At 39.6% G+C, this 17,988-nt stretch overlaps 1 protein-coding gene across 4 annotated transcripts in view; it reads right to left on the bottom strand.

Moving 5' to 3' along the window:
• The window catches only part of TSPAN5 (tetraspanin 5), a 66,460-nt gene extending 48,495 nt beyond the window's left edge, over positions 1 to 17,965 (bottom strand). For 3 of the 4 annotated variants that reach the window (XR_011725680.1, XR_011725679.1, XR_011725681.1), the window contains exon 1: positions 17,389 to 17,940. Coding sequence is in view for 1 of the 4 variants with exons in the window: in XM_071742797.1 (XP_071598898.1) it covers positions 17,389 to 17,469 (81 nt within the window). In the remaining 3 variants the exon portion in view is untranslated. Of the gene's footprint in view, positions 1 to 17,388 lie in introns of all 4 variants that reach the window. The other variant, XM_071742797.1, reaches the window with a different exon arrangement.
• Positions 17,966 to 17,988: the final 23 nt, after the last annotated feature.

Genomic DNA, 17,988 nt, shown 5'->3' with positions numbered 1-17,988 from the left:
TTTTAGACAGTTGGCACTCTCCATACAATAGCTCTTCTCTACTATACCAGGGCATTTGTTTCCTAGGAAACAAGTAGGAAAAAGAAAAAAAAAGTATCCAGTATGTTAAATATGAAAATAAACTAGGTCACACCAGTCATATTTCACTCAATGGAGTGAAGAATCCACATTCATTACACTGTGGAGTACAGGATTAGTTTTTCAGTAACTGCTCAAACCTAAATCTTATTTTTCCACAGGCACCTCTTGAAGCATCAAGCCTTAGAGGAACAAATACAAGATCAGACTTTATTTACAGCATGAAAATGTGTTAAATGCAAAACAAAACAAAAAAAAGCTTACTGCAAGTGTATTTTAACGAGGCAGCTACCTGCAGAGACTACCAAATTCTGAGCAAAGAACAGCAAGTCACACCAAACCAAAGCTTTTCACTCCAGTCCAAAACCTTCTCAAATTCTAGGCAAATTTGCACTGTTTTTCTATAGCCCATAAGAGACTTCCATTCCGAGAGAGGCATTATCGAAGATGTTCCAGATACCTAAAATACAGAATGCAAAAAAAAAAAAAAAACCAAAAACCAAAACCAAGCCTCAAGAACCAGCTACCCCATAAACAAGCAGCCTGGCAAGGCCACTGGGTTCATTAACTACCTGAAAGGAGGCTGGAGCCAGGTGGGAGTTGGTCTCTTTTCCCAGGCAACTTTCAACAAGACAAGAGGACATAGTCTTAAGTTGTGCCAGGGAAGATTTAGGCTGGATATCAGAAAGAATTTTTTTACAGAGAGGGTGATCAGGCAATGGAATGGACTGCCCGGTGAGGTGGTGGATTCTCCATCCCTAGAGACATTTAAAAAGAGACTGGATGTGGCACTCAGTGCCATGGTCTAGCAATCGCACCGGTGGGTCAAGGGTTGGACTTGATGATCTCTGAGGTCCCTTCCAACCCAGCTAATTCTATGATTCTATGATTCTATGATTAAGCAGCAAGGAAGCAGTTCAAGCACTCAGTAGTTGATTCCAAAGCTATTTCAAAGACATTAATTTTAATCTGATTACGAAGATAGTAATGGCATTTTATTCTTGTTAAGTCCAATTGGTAGAAAGAACAGCAATACTGTGGTTGGTCCCACGATTACTTCCAAACATCACAATATGCTTATACAAACTCCATAATTCCTATGATACTTTTAAGGAAAAATTTAATAACTGGGCAAGTTTTCAAAGAGCACTTAGATGATTTCAAAACCTCCAATTAACATTGAACATCAACATCAGCCTGCTGGATTCACAATGAGGAATTCTTATCGGTCTCTATCAGTCTAGAGCCACTTTTGATGACAGCCACAGCTCATATCACTTTTGAAAGGCTTATCAATTTGATATCAATCTATCTATCCTCTAAACTAAGCCTCTGAAAGTTAGGACCCTTCTTCCACAGCACACAAAGGCAGTGCCACCAATTTCAGGTAAGGCTCTTGCTTGAAGTCTACCCCCATCCAGCTAAGACCTAAGTAACTCTTTCCAAAAAAATAACTTTATAACCACACTTGCTTCATTGAAGAGCTCTGGAAAAACACTGTCAAGACTGTTTCCTCCAGAACCCCCTCAGAAGATGCAAGCAAGCAGACCAATACTTTTATTAAATGCTGCAATGGCTGAGTGAGAACTTAAACCTCACTATTAGAAGGCAGAAGAGGACAGGGGAGCAGGGTGGAGCGCTGGGAATTCAGCTCAAGAACAGGAATTTGTCCTGTATCTTCAGCAGCTGTAAAAAGCACAAAAATTGTCCCTCTTCTCCAGGCAATATAAATAGGAAAAAGACCTGAGCTTCTTATGAAACCCAGACTAATTCTTTTCTCTACAAATTGTTCCAGTCACTCAAGTACATAAAAGTTTTGGAGTGGCTGGATTGCTGCTCATATTCAGGCCAGTAATAAAAGACTGTGATTGATAAAAATGCAGAGAAAATCTTGAGAAAAAGAAGAAAATAAGTGAAGATGATACAGGGAGGTCTGATCTGCCATTGCAGTGTCAGCCAAGAGTAGCCACAGGAGACCTTTGTATTTTAATTTATGCTCTCTCAATCAGGCTGAGAAGCCGCAGCTGCTGCAGTAAGTAAAAGATAAGTAAGGATCTTTTTTTAGCCAGGATCATACCAGCAGGTATTGCCTCTCCAGTCTTCTCTTTGTCAGCCATGCCACTTATGTTCTTCCTCCCTTCTGTAATTATTATGCAAGTAAACAAGAAATTTTACTTATCAGATGTAAATCACATCAGATATACTGCATTTTACTTATCAGATGTAAAACGCTGTGGTATAATATAAAATCACTCCTATAAATTTGGCTTTATAGCAGAATTTGCTACTATGCAACCTTAGGAAGGTGGGAATATCATGCTCATACAGCAACAACAACTCCTGTGTACTTACTCCCTGGCCAGGAATTTACCATATGTAACCCCTCAAGATCCTACTAACATTGATCTCTGCTTCAGAGGCAACTGAGGCACACAAGGCATCACTCCCAAAAGCCATGGATTTGCTTATGGACATTTTTGGGGAAGGAATTTTCCACCTTTACTTCCAAAATAATGGGTAAGTGCTACATTGAAACTTTTATGCTAAAGAAAACTACCAGAGTCTTTCAAAACAATAAACAACAGAAGAAACAATCTGATGCCTGCCTGAGAACACCCTTCACATTCATCTGTGCATCACAGAATTCTCATCCTTCAGATACTATTTTATTACTAAGGATCTACTGTATCCAATTACATTAAATAATTATTTTGGGAACATACTATTGCTTTTTTCTTCCTTTGTGGAGGCCAGGGAAAGAGAGGATGACAAAGGGACAGAACTCCAATCCTACATAAAAACTGCCAACTACATACCTTGCTGTTAAACATGGCCCAAGCTGAAAAATGGTAAATTCATTATAATTGGAGGAGCTGTGTAAAGATCCAGTTAGGTCAAAATCTGAAAATTTACAGCTCCTCTTCCCAGCAGCAAACATTTTCATCTGTGACATCCAGCTGTATCTCCTTGGACTGGTACACTTACAACGTGTGCAATTCAACCATCAGAACTACTGAAAAGAAAAAGTCTTCAAAACTTGTTTCTCCATGATATTGTGTGGAAAAGTCAGGGGCACGGTATGGCAGGGAAGAGAGAAAGGCTTCAAAACACATTATTCAGATGCCAGATTTTCATTGTGGTTTCACAGAAGCAAAGCAGATGAGCACCAAAGTTCACAGACTCCACCCTGCAGAATGCTTTATTACACACCTGCTGGAACTCCACCTCTCCCAAAAGTCAGCCAAGAGTAATACGGAAAAAGTACAACTCCCAACTGGACGTCACATACTTCATAAAGTGAAGAGATTCAAGGGCCAACCAGACAAATTACTGAAGAAAAAAACATCCAGCAGTACTAAGTCCACAGATCCTGATTCTGGCTCTGAAAAGCTGAAGATTCAGAGCATATTCCCTATCTAACTATCTGCCTTGTTCTTCCATTTTTCACCATCTGTCTACCACTCACCACTGTTCTAAGGATACTTCACTTAAAAACACCTTTTGGCTGGGCCAGGATGATCTTTGGTATTTTCTCTTTGTTGCATTTCTAAAAAGGTTCTTTGAAGACTGCCTTGACAGCTCTGCCTATGCAATTCCTATCTATAGTCCTATATAGTTCCTATCTATATTTAAAATTCATTAGTTTAGGCTTTCCTAACTCCAGTCTGGGGTTGATTAGTATTAGATTTTGAAAACAAGAGAAATAACATCAATTCACAGATTTAAGAGCTTAATAAGATAAAATATTTCCAAGGGACATTTTTCAGTCTACAGTGGTTAGTTTGGAGTTTTGGGGTTTTTTTTCAGATTTGATCTGTCCATAGAAGTTACCAATAAATATTAATTACAGCTACAGCACTCAAAAAACCCCACAGCTTTAACTCAAGGAGTTAAATCAGGTGCTTCAGTAGCAAAGCTGAGTTCCCCCAGTCACATCCTCACCTGAGTGGTTCTCTTCCAACCTCACTCTTCACCAGCCCCTCAGGTGCTTTATGAATCCTAATCTTAGGAAAACAAACTGTTTTCAGTTGGTTTCATCATCTTTAAACACCATTTTAGGCAAAACCATCAAACTTACTATCTTTGAATTGCATGGGGCTTCAGCAGAAAATTGAAGTATATTCAAAAAGATTCCTTTTAATTACATCTTTTACATCATACAGAACTCAGCCCATTTATATACGTAAATATTTATATGTGTTCTAGGTATTTAGAAGTGGGCAATACACACAAAGGTAACAGAAATCAAGACTACACAATCTTCAAATAAATTTTTTTTCAATTCCTTGCCATTAAAACTTAACCTCAACTTAAAGCTGAAGGTCTACTGACAGATTATTTCTTCACACACTAGAGAAAAAAAGATTCTTTTCCTTAGGGAACTCCCTTACACTGGATCTAGTCAAAAGGCAAGGAGCAGCACATCTCCAAAACCTTGAAACAATTTTTGGCTCTGTAGGTTAAAGCTTCATTTGAAGGTAAATGACAATCCAGCAGATTAAGCATTCAGTATAATAGCTCAGAGTAGTTCTTCATCTCCTTTGGTGGTATGAGGAGCCTAAAAGCAAGGAATATTAATACCTTGCTTTATTTTTTTTTTTTCCTAAGTCATCATTTAGAATCAGTTTTACATTTCTTTAAAGCCTTCCTTAAAGGCAAAAGGTGGTTTTTGCTGTTTACTTTTAATAGTATCAAAACCATTTGTAGTAGCACAGATCCAACTATCTACTCATACTGCAATACCACAAACTGCTGAACTAACAATAGAAAAAAAATGCAACATTAATCAAGTTCTGCATTTAAACTTTTTTTTTTCTCTATCAATAACCAAAGCATAAACAAAACAATTCCAAGATGTTCAGCTTCTGTTGAGCTACAAACTGATTTTCAGGCTTAATTTATATACATGCTGCTTTTATGCTTTGCTTGCAGAAATTCTTTTACCTGAGACATTAGCTTACTTGCTAAAACCTCATTAGCAGTAATGGAACATATTTCACTAATAAGCCATTACTACTAGCCTAAGATGCTAAAGTTCAGTAGCCATTAATCAGATGTGGTGATTTCTTTTATAGCTAATGGTAGACAGAAGAAATGGGACTTAGGATGAGCACCAGTAACATCAGACACAGATGAATCATTAAGTTGATGCTATGATGTACATGCCTGATAAAAAAGCAGGACTCAATACAAAACTATACATTGCTAGTTAGAAAAAAATTACAGCAGTAAGCAGCTTGCTGCTCTGCCTGATGGCAAGGCAGAGAGCCTGCAGAATCCACTGTTAAATGGCATTTTGGCACATATGTAGATATTTCATCCAAGCACACCACTACTTTACAACTGGAGAGCACATAGTAGTCCCTACCAGTTGGCTGCTGTGGATGAACTCTGTGTTCTTCAGCAGCTAAGTTCTCTCAGTGCCACATGTATTAGTCAGATACAGATCCTATTACTGGGAGAAGTTTTAATTTAAAGTATCTAAATGGTCAGAGAGGATGCTTTCTCTGAGGCACAAGATAGCAGAAACTGTCTGATAGGCTCCACTCTTCTCTGCCAGAGTTTTTTGGTTAGACTGCTCTATTACTCTTTTTGTCAGCTTTTAGATACCTAGGCAACTGAAGTAATTGCTCTAGTTCTTTTGAAAATATTAAAAAAAAAAAAAAACACAAACAAAACCAAAAGAAACCCCACAATGCTTGGAAACCAATTATGCAGCTACCACCAAGTGATTCCCATTGAAGTCAACAGGAGCTGCTTTATGCAGAGGAATATAAGAAGGGCCCAAGCATTTACAGAGCTGAAAGCTCTTGTGCTCTGTACTCTAAGTGGATGAAGGAAAGCTGTGCAGGGAGCTCATTCAAAATTAATCCATCAGGAAGTGGATGAGGGAGAGGGAAGGTACTTAATAATTGATCCACCCTGTGTTTCCTCTGAATTCTGAAACTTCTTTATGCACCTGTTTGGTTTTTGCAAGCTAGAGTTTTTCGACCTAAAGTTCTATCAACAAAGGAGTAAAACAAGTAGTAGTAGTGAAACAAGAAATGAGTGCTTTGATAGGAATAACAGCAGAAAAATATCTACCAAGAAGGTAATATGGAGATGTAATAGAAAACAAGGCAGGTTATATTCAAACAAAATATGACTACCTTCTCACTTTTAGAAGATTCAATTTTCAAAGTTTAATACCTTCTGCTTTATGATCAAGTTGATGCATTCCACTCTGTGACAAATTACAGGTTTCTCTTCTCACCACCATTTATACAGAATTCCAATGCCACCCCACAAGCAGATGAAGCCCATCCTTCCAACTTAAAGTCCTTCAACTTCCTCAAGCTAGGAGTCTCATCGTGGCTCACAGGAAAGATTTTGACCACAGACCTACACCAAAATTCTTCTACCTTCATCTATAAAATATCACCTGCAGAAACTTTAAGGCTGTTACCATGGCACAAGGCAGCCTTTTAGAGTAAATACAAATCCTACCTTGCATGCTAGGGAGATTCAAAGAAATAGCACTACTCAATGAAGTTTTGATAGGTCTCCAAAGACACAAAAAAGGACCCCCATGAACTCTCAAAGTATTTAGTACTTTACAGTATGCTTCTAGCTAGCACAACCAACCACCAGCCTCTTTAAATTCCATTCTGTACCCAAGCTTTAAGTAACATCACTAAGGCCCTGTGCTTCAGGAGCAACAAACCTTCCATATATTCCAAACATCATATCCCTCAAATCTCCACTGACCATGCCAGTCCCTACCACAGCCCCATCTATCCCACCCTCACCTGATTCTACAGGGCTCAGTCCTACCGCAACTGCTTAAGAAACTAAAATGTGACATTCTTTAGAGCCATGTATAGTAGTGATATTCACCAGTTTGACCCATCAACCAAAGAACCATCATCTCTGCAGGTATTATTTGGGAGGTTTTGACCAGCATTGAGCCTTGCTTCTTCAAAAGCATATTTTGAAATGTTTCTTAACACATTAGGGAAAAAAATTGTTTGACAAATAGGAACAAGTACCTTATAAAATGGTGGTGCCATTTTTATTTTTTTTTTCACTTCTCCTTCCCACTTTCCTATGGAGTGGTGTTTGGGCTCCAATAACAAAGTCAAACTACTCCTGTAGAAAGCCCTCTCAGAGCATGGCAATGACCATGCTTCTATGGGCTAAAAGCACAGAACCCAGGTGAGTTTTAAGTTCCAGGTGATACAAAAAGGGCTATGTTGGAAAGTGGATCAAAAAGAACAACTTCTGCAAGCTGGAGTAGAGCACAAACAGAAAGGAGGGCAAAATCAACAAGAGCCAGACCTTTACAACAGGCATGGTAATCTACCCAGGAAATAATCACCTGCTATTGGCAAGAAAAATGTAAGTAACAGTGGAATTGAGTACTGATTATTTGCCTGGAAAATGTCCTGCAGAATAAAACACTGAATCAGACACTACCACAAATTTTGAGACTACCCAAACTGTGGTTTTTACTAACTTCAAAATATTAGGACATCTTTTAAGAGGAAGGATACTGCTCACATGTAAAAGAAAGCAGTATTTTTGAACACTTAGCCCTGCTTAATGTGAGACCACTACTGTGAAGAAAGACTGAGAGAACTGGGGCTGTTTAGCCTTGAGAAAAGAAGGCTAAGAGGGGATATTATTAATGTCTACAAATATCTGTGGGATGTATGTCAAGAGAATGAGACAAATCCCTTCCCAGTGGCTCCCAGTAACAGGACAAGGAATAATGGGTTTTAACTAGGACATAGGGAGTCCCACCTCAACATGAGGAGAAACTTCTTTGTTGTGAGGGTGGCAAGGTGGCACAGGCTGCTCAGAGAGGTTGTGGAGTCTCCTTTCCTGGAGATTTTCAAAACCCACCTGGATGTGTTCTGTGTGGCCTGCCCTAGGTTATCCTACTTTGGCAGACTCCCCAGCAGAACAGTGCAGTACAAACAGAGGAAGATGAGTGCAAAAAGTCCTTCCTTGCATGTAATAGCTGTTAGATGGGTTTCCAGTCCCTTCAGGTCTTGCTTTTAGGCACATAAATCAGTGAGCCTCTGCTCTATCGAGATTTTTTTTTTTTTTTTCTTTTAAACACTCTTTTCTCTTATGTATATATACAAACTGTGTGTACAATATACAAAGGTGTTACCAACATTAAATGCATATTAACCCTTTGTTTGCAACAAACCAACAAAAACTATATTACTTGGCAATGGATAATCATTTTGAACTCTCTTGGGAAAGACCATTTGCCACATCTTCCAACAGACCACTCCAACAAACTATCTTACTAGAGGGCATAATAAGATACAAGAAGACAAACTAGAGAGGTAGATGGAGATGCCCACTTAAATTCAAATTAATCTCACATTACAATAAACTATCATTACTCGTGCTTTCTCCAACATCATTGAGCAATTAGGAGAAAACAGATAACAGCCATAACTCTTACTAATATAGAAAAGACCAAAGTGCACTGCAGGTGCATCCCAAGTAGCACACGTATCTACATAACGTGTAGATACCTCACCATCCTGAGCTCATCAATAACAGCATCGTGTCTGATGCCTCTGTGTACTGCACAGTCCAAAACTACTTTGCTTAGAGCTGAAAGAGGCTGTGCTTGTACAATCCCTTGAAGTTGATCTATACAGGAAAAGGAGGAGACTTTCTTACCACCTTCCCACACTTCATTCTTGCAGCCAAACAGCAAGTCAATAGAAATTGACCCAGATGATGAGAGAGTTCTCAGTCAGATCCAGTAACTGATGACTATCAGGCCACTGAAGACTCAGACGTTTGCAGCCCCCTTCTCTCATTTTGGCACCAGAATTTATTTGCAAGACAGCAACACCCAAAGGAGTCAGGAAATCACTGTCAGAACCAAGGCAGGAAGCAGCCCTGCTATAGAGAACAGGTCCTCCCAGTCCTTCAGAGAGGAGAAAAAAAATTGAGTTAGACTATTGGGAAAGTAGCAGGACTTCATATCCCCCTTGGTGCCCACAGGGAGAGAAAAACAAGAGAAGGCTTGTGATATCAAGCAATATTGATCAAACTAGATCCTCATTATTTATTAGCTGCAATCATACTTTTTTTCTACATATATATACACACACATTTTTATAGCCTTCATGCAAGTCATATGGCTGAATTTTCATCCAAATACTAATTACATAGCTCCTTGGAAAACAGGGCTTTTAATTTTAATTTTTATCCATTTTTTTTATTTTTCTTGGACTGACTGAATTCATACCTATTCCCTTGGACACAAACACACATAAACTGGCAGTCACCGAGACAACTTCTATGAAATCCTATCTTTTATCCACATGGAAAAAAGAACCCTTCTGGTTTTATATTTCAGTGGCAAAAATTAAAATTAAAAAAATCTGAAACCCTTGTTTTGTGCATAGTAAAACATCCTGGTCCAGCACCAGCTGAATGTGGCCCAGCAGATTTCCTGACTTCTTCCTTACCAGTGGGTAGGACACAATGTTTGGAATTATCAACTTTATTCTGTTCTCCAACCTGAAATATTCCAACCACATGGCACTGCAAAGACAAGCAAGGTTCTTCCAGGAGGTGACACAGTTAATTGAAGCATGGTATGAAGCAACAAAACCTTTGCCTTACATGACCTGTTTTTTCCTCACTGCCTCTGCTTTTACACATAAACCATTTACAACATGTAAAGGGCACCTCCTCCAAACCTTCCTTTCCACTCACTGGGACACTTTTTTTATTCAAAGCTGCTTGACAGAATGCAGCAGAAGTGATACAGTTCAGTGAGAGGGAAGCACAGAGAAGCTAGAGTCTTGCCAACTAGGAACACAGAGCAAAGGTGTCCAACAGGGAGAACCTGTGATGCTGGGTCTGACCAAATCACAGATCCCAGGGGTGACACCTTACACAGGGTGCTGCTGCAGCTTTGCTCCAGATAAGCAATCGGAGCTCAGTGAGAAAGCCTTCCCTCTTGGCAAAGAGAGTCCCGACATAAAATAATGTCCTGCATCAGAGAAGATTTGCATCTAAACCAAAGTAAATTAAGCTAGACTATCATTAAACTTATCCTACTAATGCTAGAAAACACCCAGTAGGATGAATTATTGCAGTCATCCTGGCATTCTCATTTATATCATACTCATTGCCCTTTAACAGGAGCTGACTGGAGCTATTAGCAGCAGATACACTCAGGTTCTTAACTCATTAACACGACATTTAGGTAACCAAGCCAATGTCTCCATGAACCCAAAATATTTTCTATATCTAAATTATCTAGTCTCCTTTTCATTTTTTTCTTTGAATACAAAACTACAAAGAAGCACCAAACTATTTTAGAAATAATTTTACTTGCCTGCTAAGGATTAAGATAATGTTTTCATAATATATATTTGCCTTGTTGCAAAAAGAAAAGAAAAACTAATTTCTATCACCGCACATCAAGAACTTTGCCTGAATATTGAATTATTTTCAATATTATTTGATGCAATGAAGCCTTCACTAGGGATAGAGGGATTTTCAAGGCCTGGAAGAGGCATATTGATTTTTCTCCATTCTGTGGGAAATGGGCAGTTCATTCATTAGATCCTCTGTGTCTATTTATTCGAAATGCTGCCCAGAGGAAAATGATGATGGAAAAGATGGAAAGATGAAACATTAGCTGAAGAATCTGATGTGGAGATTGATGCATATGAAATAAATACCATTACTGTTGTTTGACTCATTTTATCCACCTAAAGGACTCGAATCTGACTGGTTTTAACCTCCAGATGGCCTGACTTGCACAGATGCTGTATGAGATCACACTGAGTCAGTTTGATAACAAACCAAAGCCTGACTGGAAGCCTCAGTGTGTAAGGATAAGGTCAGGCTGCTCCAGATCTTTGCCTGTGTTACAGAAGCAGCTACAGAGAGCTCTGTGCCAGCAGTGACATCCACCCATCCCATCCCTTATGCCTCCACAAAGTCCTGCTGAAAGGGAAGATATTTTTTGGCAGAAGAAGCAGGCCAAAAATGAGGACACCTCCCCAACTCTGCAACAGTGCAGTAGAAAATAAACCAATTAGGCCTCAAATCAGTAAAGAAAAACTTGTTTTCCTGGATTGTGCACTGTAAAACTGTAGTGGAATGCAATAAAGTACATAAGATTTTTTTTATTATTATTTAATTCTTTCTTTATTCCACTGCAAGACTGTTTTCTAATTTTTAGTGGGAAAAAAAAAAGATGTAAAGTGGTACGAGAGTACTAATTCATTATGAGATGCTACCTAATTAAAAAGTCAGATATTTAGAAGAGTTTAAAAACTCCCATAATGGAAGGCACTTGAATAGCTGATGCTGACAGTGAGTTCTGGGTCATCACTAACAGAGCTGGGTTACTTCATGAGTTGTTCAGCTCCTTGCTCCTGCTTCCATCAATAAAACAATTCCAGTCCTGTTGACAGGCCACGAGCCATGAATTTGAGAAACGTGCTCCTGCTGCTGCATTTTTTGGGCAAAGCAAAGTCTGAAGCCTGCAGTTTAAGACTGGAATTCCCTAAGTGGGAGAATTAGGTCAGCAGATGTCTTTGGGTCAAAAACATTCTCTCTCACCTCCAGCTTTAATTGCAAGCCCAACATTATATTCTAAACGCTTATAGCAAATCTTCACTTTATTGCCCTTGGTTAAATAAACTGTAGAGGTTCCTCAAATGAGCATTTAACTACATATCAGTTTCCAAATGTGTAACTTGTAGTAGCTCTGGTGCCAAAACCAGTTTATAATGCACTCTGAACAAAAAGTTATTATTTGTAGGAATAGGGTTCTAAGGAAAAGGAAACGCTGTTTCACTAACTGGAAGCTCAAGTTTTTTATGCTCTCTTACTCATAACTATTGCATCTTACAGAGTTTAAGAAATAAAGAATAAATTTAAGTTTGCTAAGGAGTACTTCAGGATTAATCTATGGAACTAGGTCTTAGTGTTAAGAACCAAGTACATACATTCTTTAAAACTCCCATTCTTTCAAACTTTCCGTTCACTGGAAAGGACAAAAAGTTCCTTACATTTTTCTTTTTTTCTCACTCCCCACACACAAAGCAACAACAAAAAGGCACACAAATCAAACACAGTCCTCCACGTTTTCCATTTGAAATTTATCCTACATCTGTTGCACTAAGTGATTTTTTTGTTTTGTTAAAAAAAAAAAAAACAAAACAAACTAAACAAAAAACCCCCACATAACCTTGCTTTCTCAGCTCCCATTTGGGAAAAAAAAAAATCATTTCTTCCCCAGCTCATGCTTACTTTCCCTGAGTGCCTATTGCAACACACACTGTAGTTGAATAAATATACATACATACATATATAAATACACCAAAAAGCATTTATCAGGAGAAGTCTGCCTTGCTGAATTAAGATAGAATGTCTATCTTCAAATTCAGTGTTACAGAACATGGACCTGTTGTTGCCTTTATTAGGAAAATGTTATCAACATACAACAAGGGGGATGGCACTAGGACAAACTTGTTTCTCAGGGTGACATCCCCATGCATCAGTTTTTCACTCATTGGGACACTAAAAATTCAAATTTAACTCTTCATACTTTGAGATAGGTGTGACTCCAGGTAAAAATTATTATGGTAATTCAATCAAGGAGTAAATACATTTAATAAATTAATCTTCAACACAGAAGAAAAACATGAAAGCTCCCTTTGATAGCTCAAATAATTTTCCCTTCAAGTATGCTGACACCAAAGATGAGGTCACACAATCACCTTTTTTTTTTTTTTCTAGGTCTTCTGCCCTTGTGCTTCTTCAATCCCCCAACTAGAAACATCAGAGAGCTTTAAACAATGACATATTTACAAACACCTACTCTTGGCAAAACAAACACTTAGGAGACAGGCAACAGCTTCATCCATTTCTCACTGATTTTTTTTCCTATAAGCAATGCTACCGCCTGACACAAAGTTAGGACGGAAGGCAGGGCAAGAAAATTTTTATTCCAAGAATGATCTCCACAAATTGAAGCAAGACCTCTGGAGCCCTTGGAGTTACTGTAATTTTCTATGCATTTAAAAGATGCGCTACATCTGCTGAAAGAGACACTGGGGAATTCAGGAATACCAAGCTCACAGTAATATGTACACCACCACCTTGCACTGTCACAAAACAACTGGGGATATTCCCAAGTTCTGTCTTGCCTGTTTTTTTTTCTTGTCTTTGCTGTTCGTGGCAAAAAAAAAACACTTAAGTTACCAGTGCTACTAAGAAATTAAAATAAAATTTAAAAACCCACCCACATTTGAACACAGAAGTGGGGGGACAGAATGGTTCCACTTCCACCACAGGGGCTTCTTCCCAATGCAAATTTTTAAAGCTCAAATGCCACAGAATGCATTTGAAAATTGCACAGAACAAGACTCACTCTGATATTTATATTTTTGTAACCATTGTGGCAAAGGAAAATTACAGAACAAAAACTTCCTTGCAGATTTCTGAAATCCAGCTGACATCCGAAAATTATCTTCTGCCCCTTTGAAAACAAACTATCAACAATGTACATTATTTAATAAACAGTCTATTTGTTGCCCCTTGAAGGTCAGTGCACTTTTCCAACACTTTTCCCATCACACAATTACATAACCTTATTCAGTTTTCTTTTCACTCTCATCCTGAAATTCAAAAGAGTATTTAGACTCCCATACGGTTGCCATCAAAACCAACAGATGCCAAGCAAATTATGACTTGTATCCTGACTGCACCACATCTCACAGGGAATCAACAGATAAGGAAAGGATTCTGTCTGAAATGTCAATGCTTTCTATATACATCTTTCCAATTGGGTGAGGACTGCAAAATCAAGCATGGACTGAAATTCATAATTAGTAGTATAATTCCAGAGGTTCCATCAAGAATAATGAAGCACAGATAGCAAATTAAAACAGTTCTTGGAACTAAAAGTCAGCTTAAAACTATCTTGCAAAAGTAGAAAGTGAAAGAGGGGAACCAGTTCTTGCCTTTTGGGAAGCTGGAAAGCTTCCTTTAATTTTTTGCATTGTACCTTTGCCATCACTCACTCTACATGGAGGAAGGCAAGGAGGAGGCACTGCTTGTTTCAACTACAGAAAAATGTTTTCTGTTACCTTATAATTGCAGCTCTCCTCTAAATCAGATTACATTATGATTTACAAAGCCATAAAAATGCACTGCCTATTCCACCAGCATTGAAAGGTAGCAAAATAAAATTCTTTCACACAAGAATTATGCTCAGCAAGTTAAAACCCAGGTGAGTGCCTTAATGATCAGCAGCAGAATGCCAGCTGAGCTATGCAAAGGGAAGCATAATATTGAATTCTACCTGTATTTGTGCCTATTAGGTCTTAGTTCCTAAATCTTACTTTGGCAAGTGCTAAATGAGCTTTCCTTTTGCACAAGAGCACTCTGTGATCTCAGAGAACAAGTTTTTCTAAACAAACACTTCCAGCATATTTACCAGTGTTACTACTGACTTTCAAAAAAAAAATAAAGCTTGCAAATATACCTAGAATATTAATACCTAGACTCAGAAGATCCTATTGCCTCATACAACAGACTTAAACACATGGTGCAAGGCAGAACTATCTCCTAAGGAGAATACTGACACCTTTGGTTACAACTACATATCCAGAAATAGAGTCCAACTTTCCCATATTCATTTTTCTAATAATTCAGGGTTGTTCTTTCAGGAAATAACAGACCACCACAAAACCAGAAAATTGACAAAAGGTCTGTTAATTTATTTTGCACATACTCTCTGGCATCCAAAACCTCTGATTATTGGTAATATTTTTGGTTCAAGTAGCATATACTGGCATTCTCCACTGAATTTCAGCAGATTTGCAACATTCCTCTGTTGCAGGCAATAACAATTTTCTTGTCAAAATCATTACTTTTCTAACTCAGAGAGAACTGCCCTGTTTGTTTACATGAAAATCTTTTAAAAGGTTCTGTTAAAACCACTATGTAGTTCAGATGTTTTAACAAAGGTGTTTTACATATCTCCATGTCCAAAAGACCCCTGGAGAGTGACATGGGGTTAATACTATGACCTCTTCATCACTTCCATCTATTTACAATTACTACATTAGTGGCTATTTTTTATTATCACTTTGTGTGAGCATCCAAGTGAACTTGTGTTTTTCATTCACTGCTTTCCTGGCCCAATTTTCATGACAAACTATTGAGGGGGTTGCTCTTAATTCAGTAAAAACAACACTCAAATGTATTCTACAAGAGGAACTGCTTATGTTTTCACTCCAAAACATACAGGCATGGTAGTAAATACAGGCTTCCTCATGAAAAGATTACAGTATTCTGAAGAAATTGCTAAATTCTTATAAAGTGCTTAGTCTGGATTTCAAGAAGTTTAGCCAAGGACACAAAATTAGCATTTTGCAAAAGGGGAAATCTGTAAGCAAGGGTCACACATCAAACAAATGGCAGTCTCAGGTCTTCAGATTAGCATTCCAGCAGTATAAACCCTCCTGGCCTAGCCAGACATCCTTTAACCCATTCAGTTACAACAGAGAAACATCTATCATAATGCAAAAGCTTTGCTCTAGCTGACTCAGCAATACAGGAATAAGAAAATTATTAGCCACAAAATACCTAAAAGATAGCACTTCCCCTCTTGTGCCTTCCAAACATTATCCTTCAAAGCATAAGATGAAGGAAATTGCAAGGTATACAACTTCTTATAGACTGACAGTGCCTGAAGGAGCAAGAAATAAACATGCTTATGTCTATTTCACCATAATCTCCCTCTTTTGGTCCAAGGACATGGCATACAAGTGTTCTTCACACTACTCTGTTCCCTGCTGAAAAACATCTGTGTCGACAGCAACACATGCCCAGAGGAATCTAAATAAAAAAACAGACCACTGAAAACAACCATGGCAAACTCAACCACTAAAAACTGATCAAAGAGTATAATAAAAACTACCACAGGTCAAAATACTACAAAGCTTGCAACCATTCGTCTCCACAGATTGGGCTTAGGCCAAGTAAACACTGACATAAAACCACAGCCAGATCCACTTTATCAGCTTACTTTCTTGATTAAGGAAAGGTATTTCACTATAGAAGTGTCATTAGTTAAAACTCTCTTACTCCCAAAACATTCTCTTTGGGCATCTTTACTTACCAGAAGCACAGACATGAGGTCAGCTATGAATACCTGCTAGGCCATTTAACCACCAAAGTGATAATTTTAACTCAGTATTGGTTAGAAGGTATCCCTCCTCTGTTCTTTCCAACCTTCATCCATAAAATTTCAAGGTGGCTTTTTTTCCCACCCCCCAGTTCATCTTTACAGTCCAAATAAGACATTATACCAGACCTCCAAAACCACTTTGATTGTACCTGGGTTTATCTATGCTTTTTAACTGATAAATGGAGTATCTCATGAAAGGAGGAGGATTACACTTCATCCAACTTTTAGCATTCTATGCAGTGATAAAGCCTCATCACTTATGCCTATGTGACAGTGCTCACCCCCACCCACTGTCATTACAAAATTTGGCATTTCCATCCAAAATCAGCTGCTTCTCTTTCAAACCCAACACACTAGGAAAATGCTAGAAATATTGCTATAAGCATGTTACTCTTCACAATACTGTTCTGTCTACTCTATAGCCAGTGCTAGCAACAAGATGCTGTGCAGTCAGGAGATAAAGCAGCACAGCCAGCAATCCCAATGCCAAACCAAGCCTCCCATGGATGGGAATACTGTTTCTTCCCTCCTGAATCCTATTACTGGCGCTACTACTACTACGTGGTAATGGCTAAAATCATCATAAACCCATGACATCCCCGACCTCATCATTGTGTAATCACTGCCTCATCAAACAGCACCGCTCAAAGAGCCTGAGCTGTGATTTTTCTTAGCATTTTTATTTAACAGGGATTATCAGCAGGAAAACCTGCCAGATCATTTCGTTCTCCAGGCCTAGCTGCTCCCTCTTCCACCACAAAGCAGAGCAGAAGGAAACAGGGAGGAAAAAAGAAAAAAAAAAAAGGCAGAAAACATTTTTCGCACCCGGAGCCGACCGGGGAGGGGGGGAAAGAGGAGGCTGCCGGGGGGAAAAGGGGGGTGGACGGTGCCACAGAGGCCTCAAAAGGCCCCCAAAAAGCCCCAAACCCCAACCGTCACGCAGGACCCGGAGGGCTCCGCTTTTACCCGTCCCACGGTTCTGGTTTCGGGCCGTGCCCGACCCCGGCGAGGCGGAGGAGAAGGTGGCAAAGGAAGATAACGAAGAGCCGTGAGATCAGCCGACTTACCCAGAAAATGACATTGAAGCCGAAGATGAAATATTTGATGCAACAACTGACTTCAGGCCCCTTGTAGTGCTTCCCGGACATCCTCTGCGCTCGACACTTTGTTCGCAGCCAGGATGAGAAGAGAAGGGAAGGGGGAGGGAGGTACGGGGGGACGAGGGAGAATTAAAAAACAATAATTAAAAAAAAAAAAGTAAAATTTTTCAAAAATGAGAACAGAAGGGAAGGGGGCTGGGAGCGGTGCAGCGGGAAGGGCTCAGCGCCGGCTGCGCGCCGTGCGGAGATGCGGCAGAAGCAGCGCGGCACGGCGGGTCCGACTTGCCGGGCGCCGGGGAGAGCCGACAAGCAGCTCCCACCTCCTCCCTCCTCTTCTCCCGCATGGAGAAGGCCCCGGCTACTCGCGTCGGGAGGAGGCAAATGAGAGGGAAAAGGGGGCAACCACCGGGGAAGGAAGCGCCCAGGCAGAGGCGCTGCCCTGGCCCAGGCGTTATCCGCCGCCAACCACCCCGAGCTGCCCCAGCGCTCCCTCACCCGACCCCCACAGTGGCAACTGCCGCCGGGAGAGCCCCGCCCAGCTGGGGGGGAGAAGAAGCGGGGCGGGGA

Source organism: Heliangelus exortis, chromosome 4 (assembly GCF_036169615.1).
Source record: "Heliangelus exortis chromosome 4, bHelExo1.hap1, whole genome shotgun sequence".
Lineage (NCBI taxonomy): Eukaryota > Metazoa > Chordata > Aves > Apodiformes > Trochilidae > Heliangelus > Heliangelus exortis.
The sequence above is the reverse complement of the archived record's forward strand: the minus strand, read 5'-3'. Positions and strand labels throughout refer to the sequence as shown.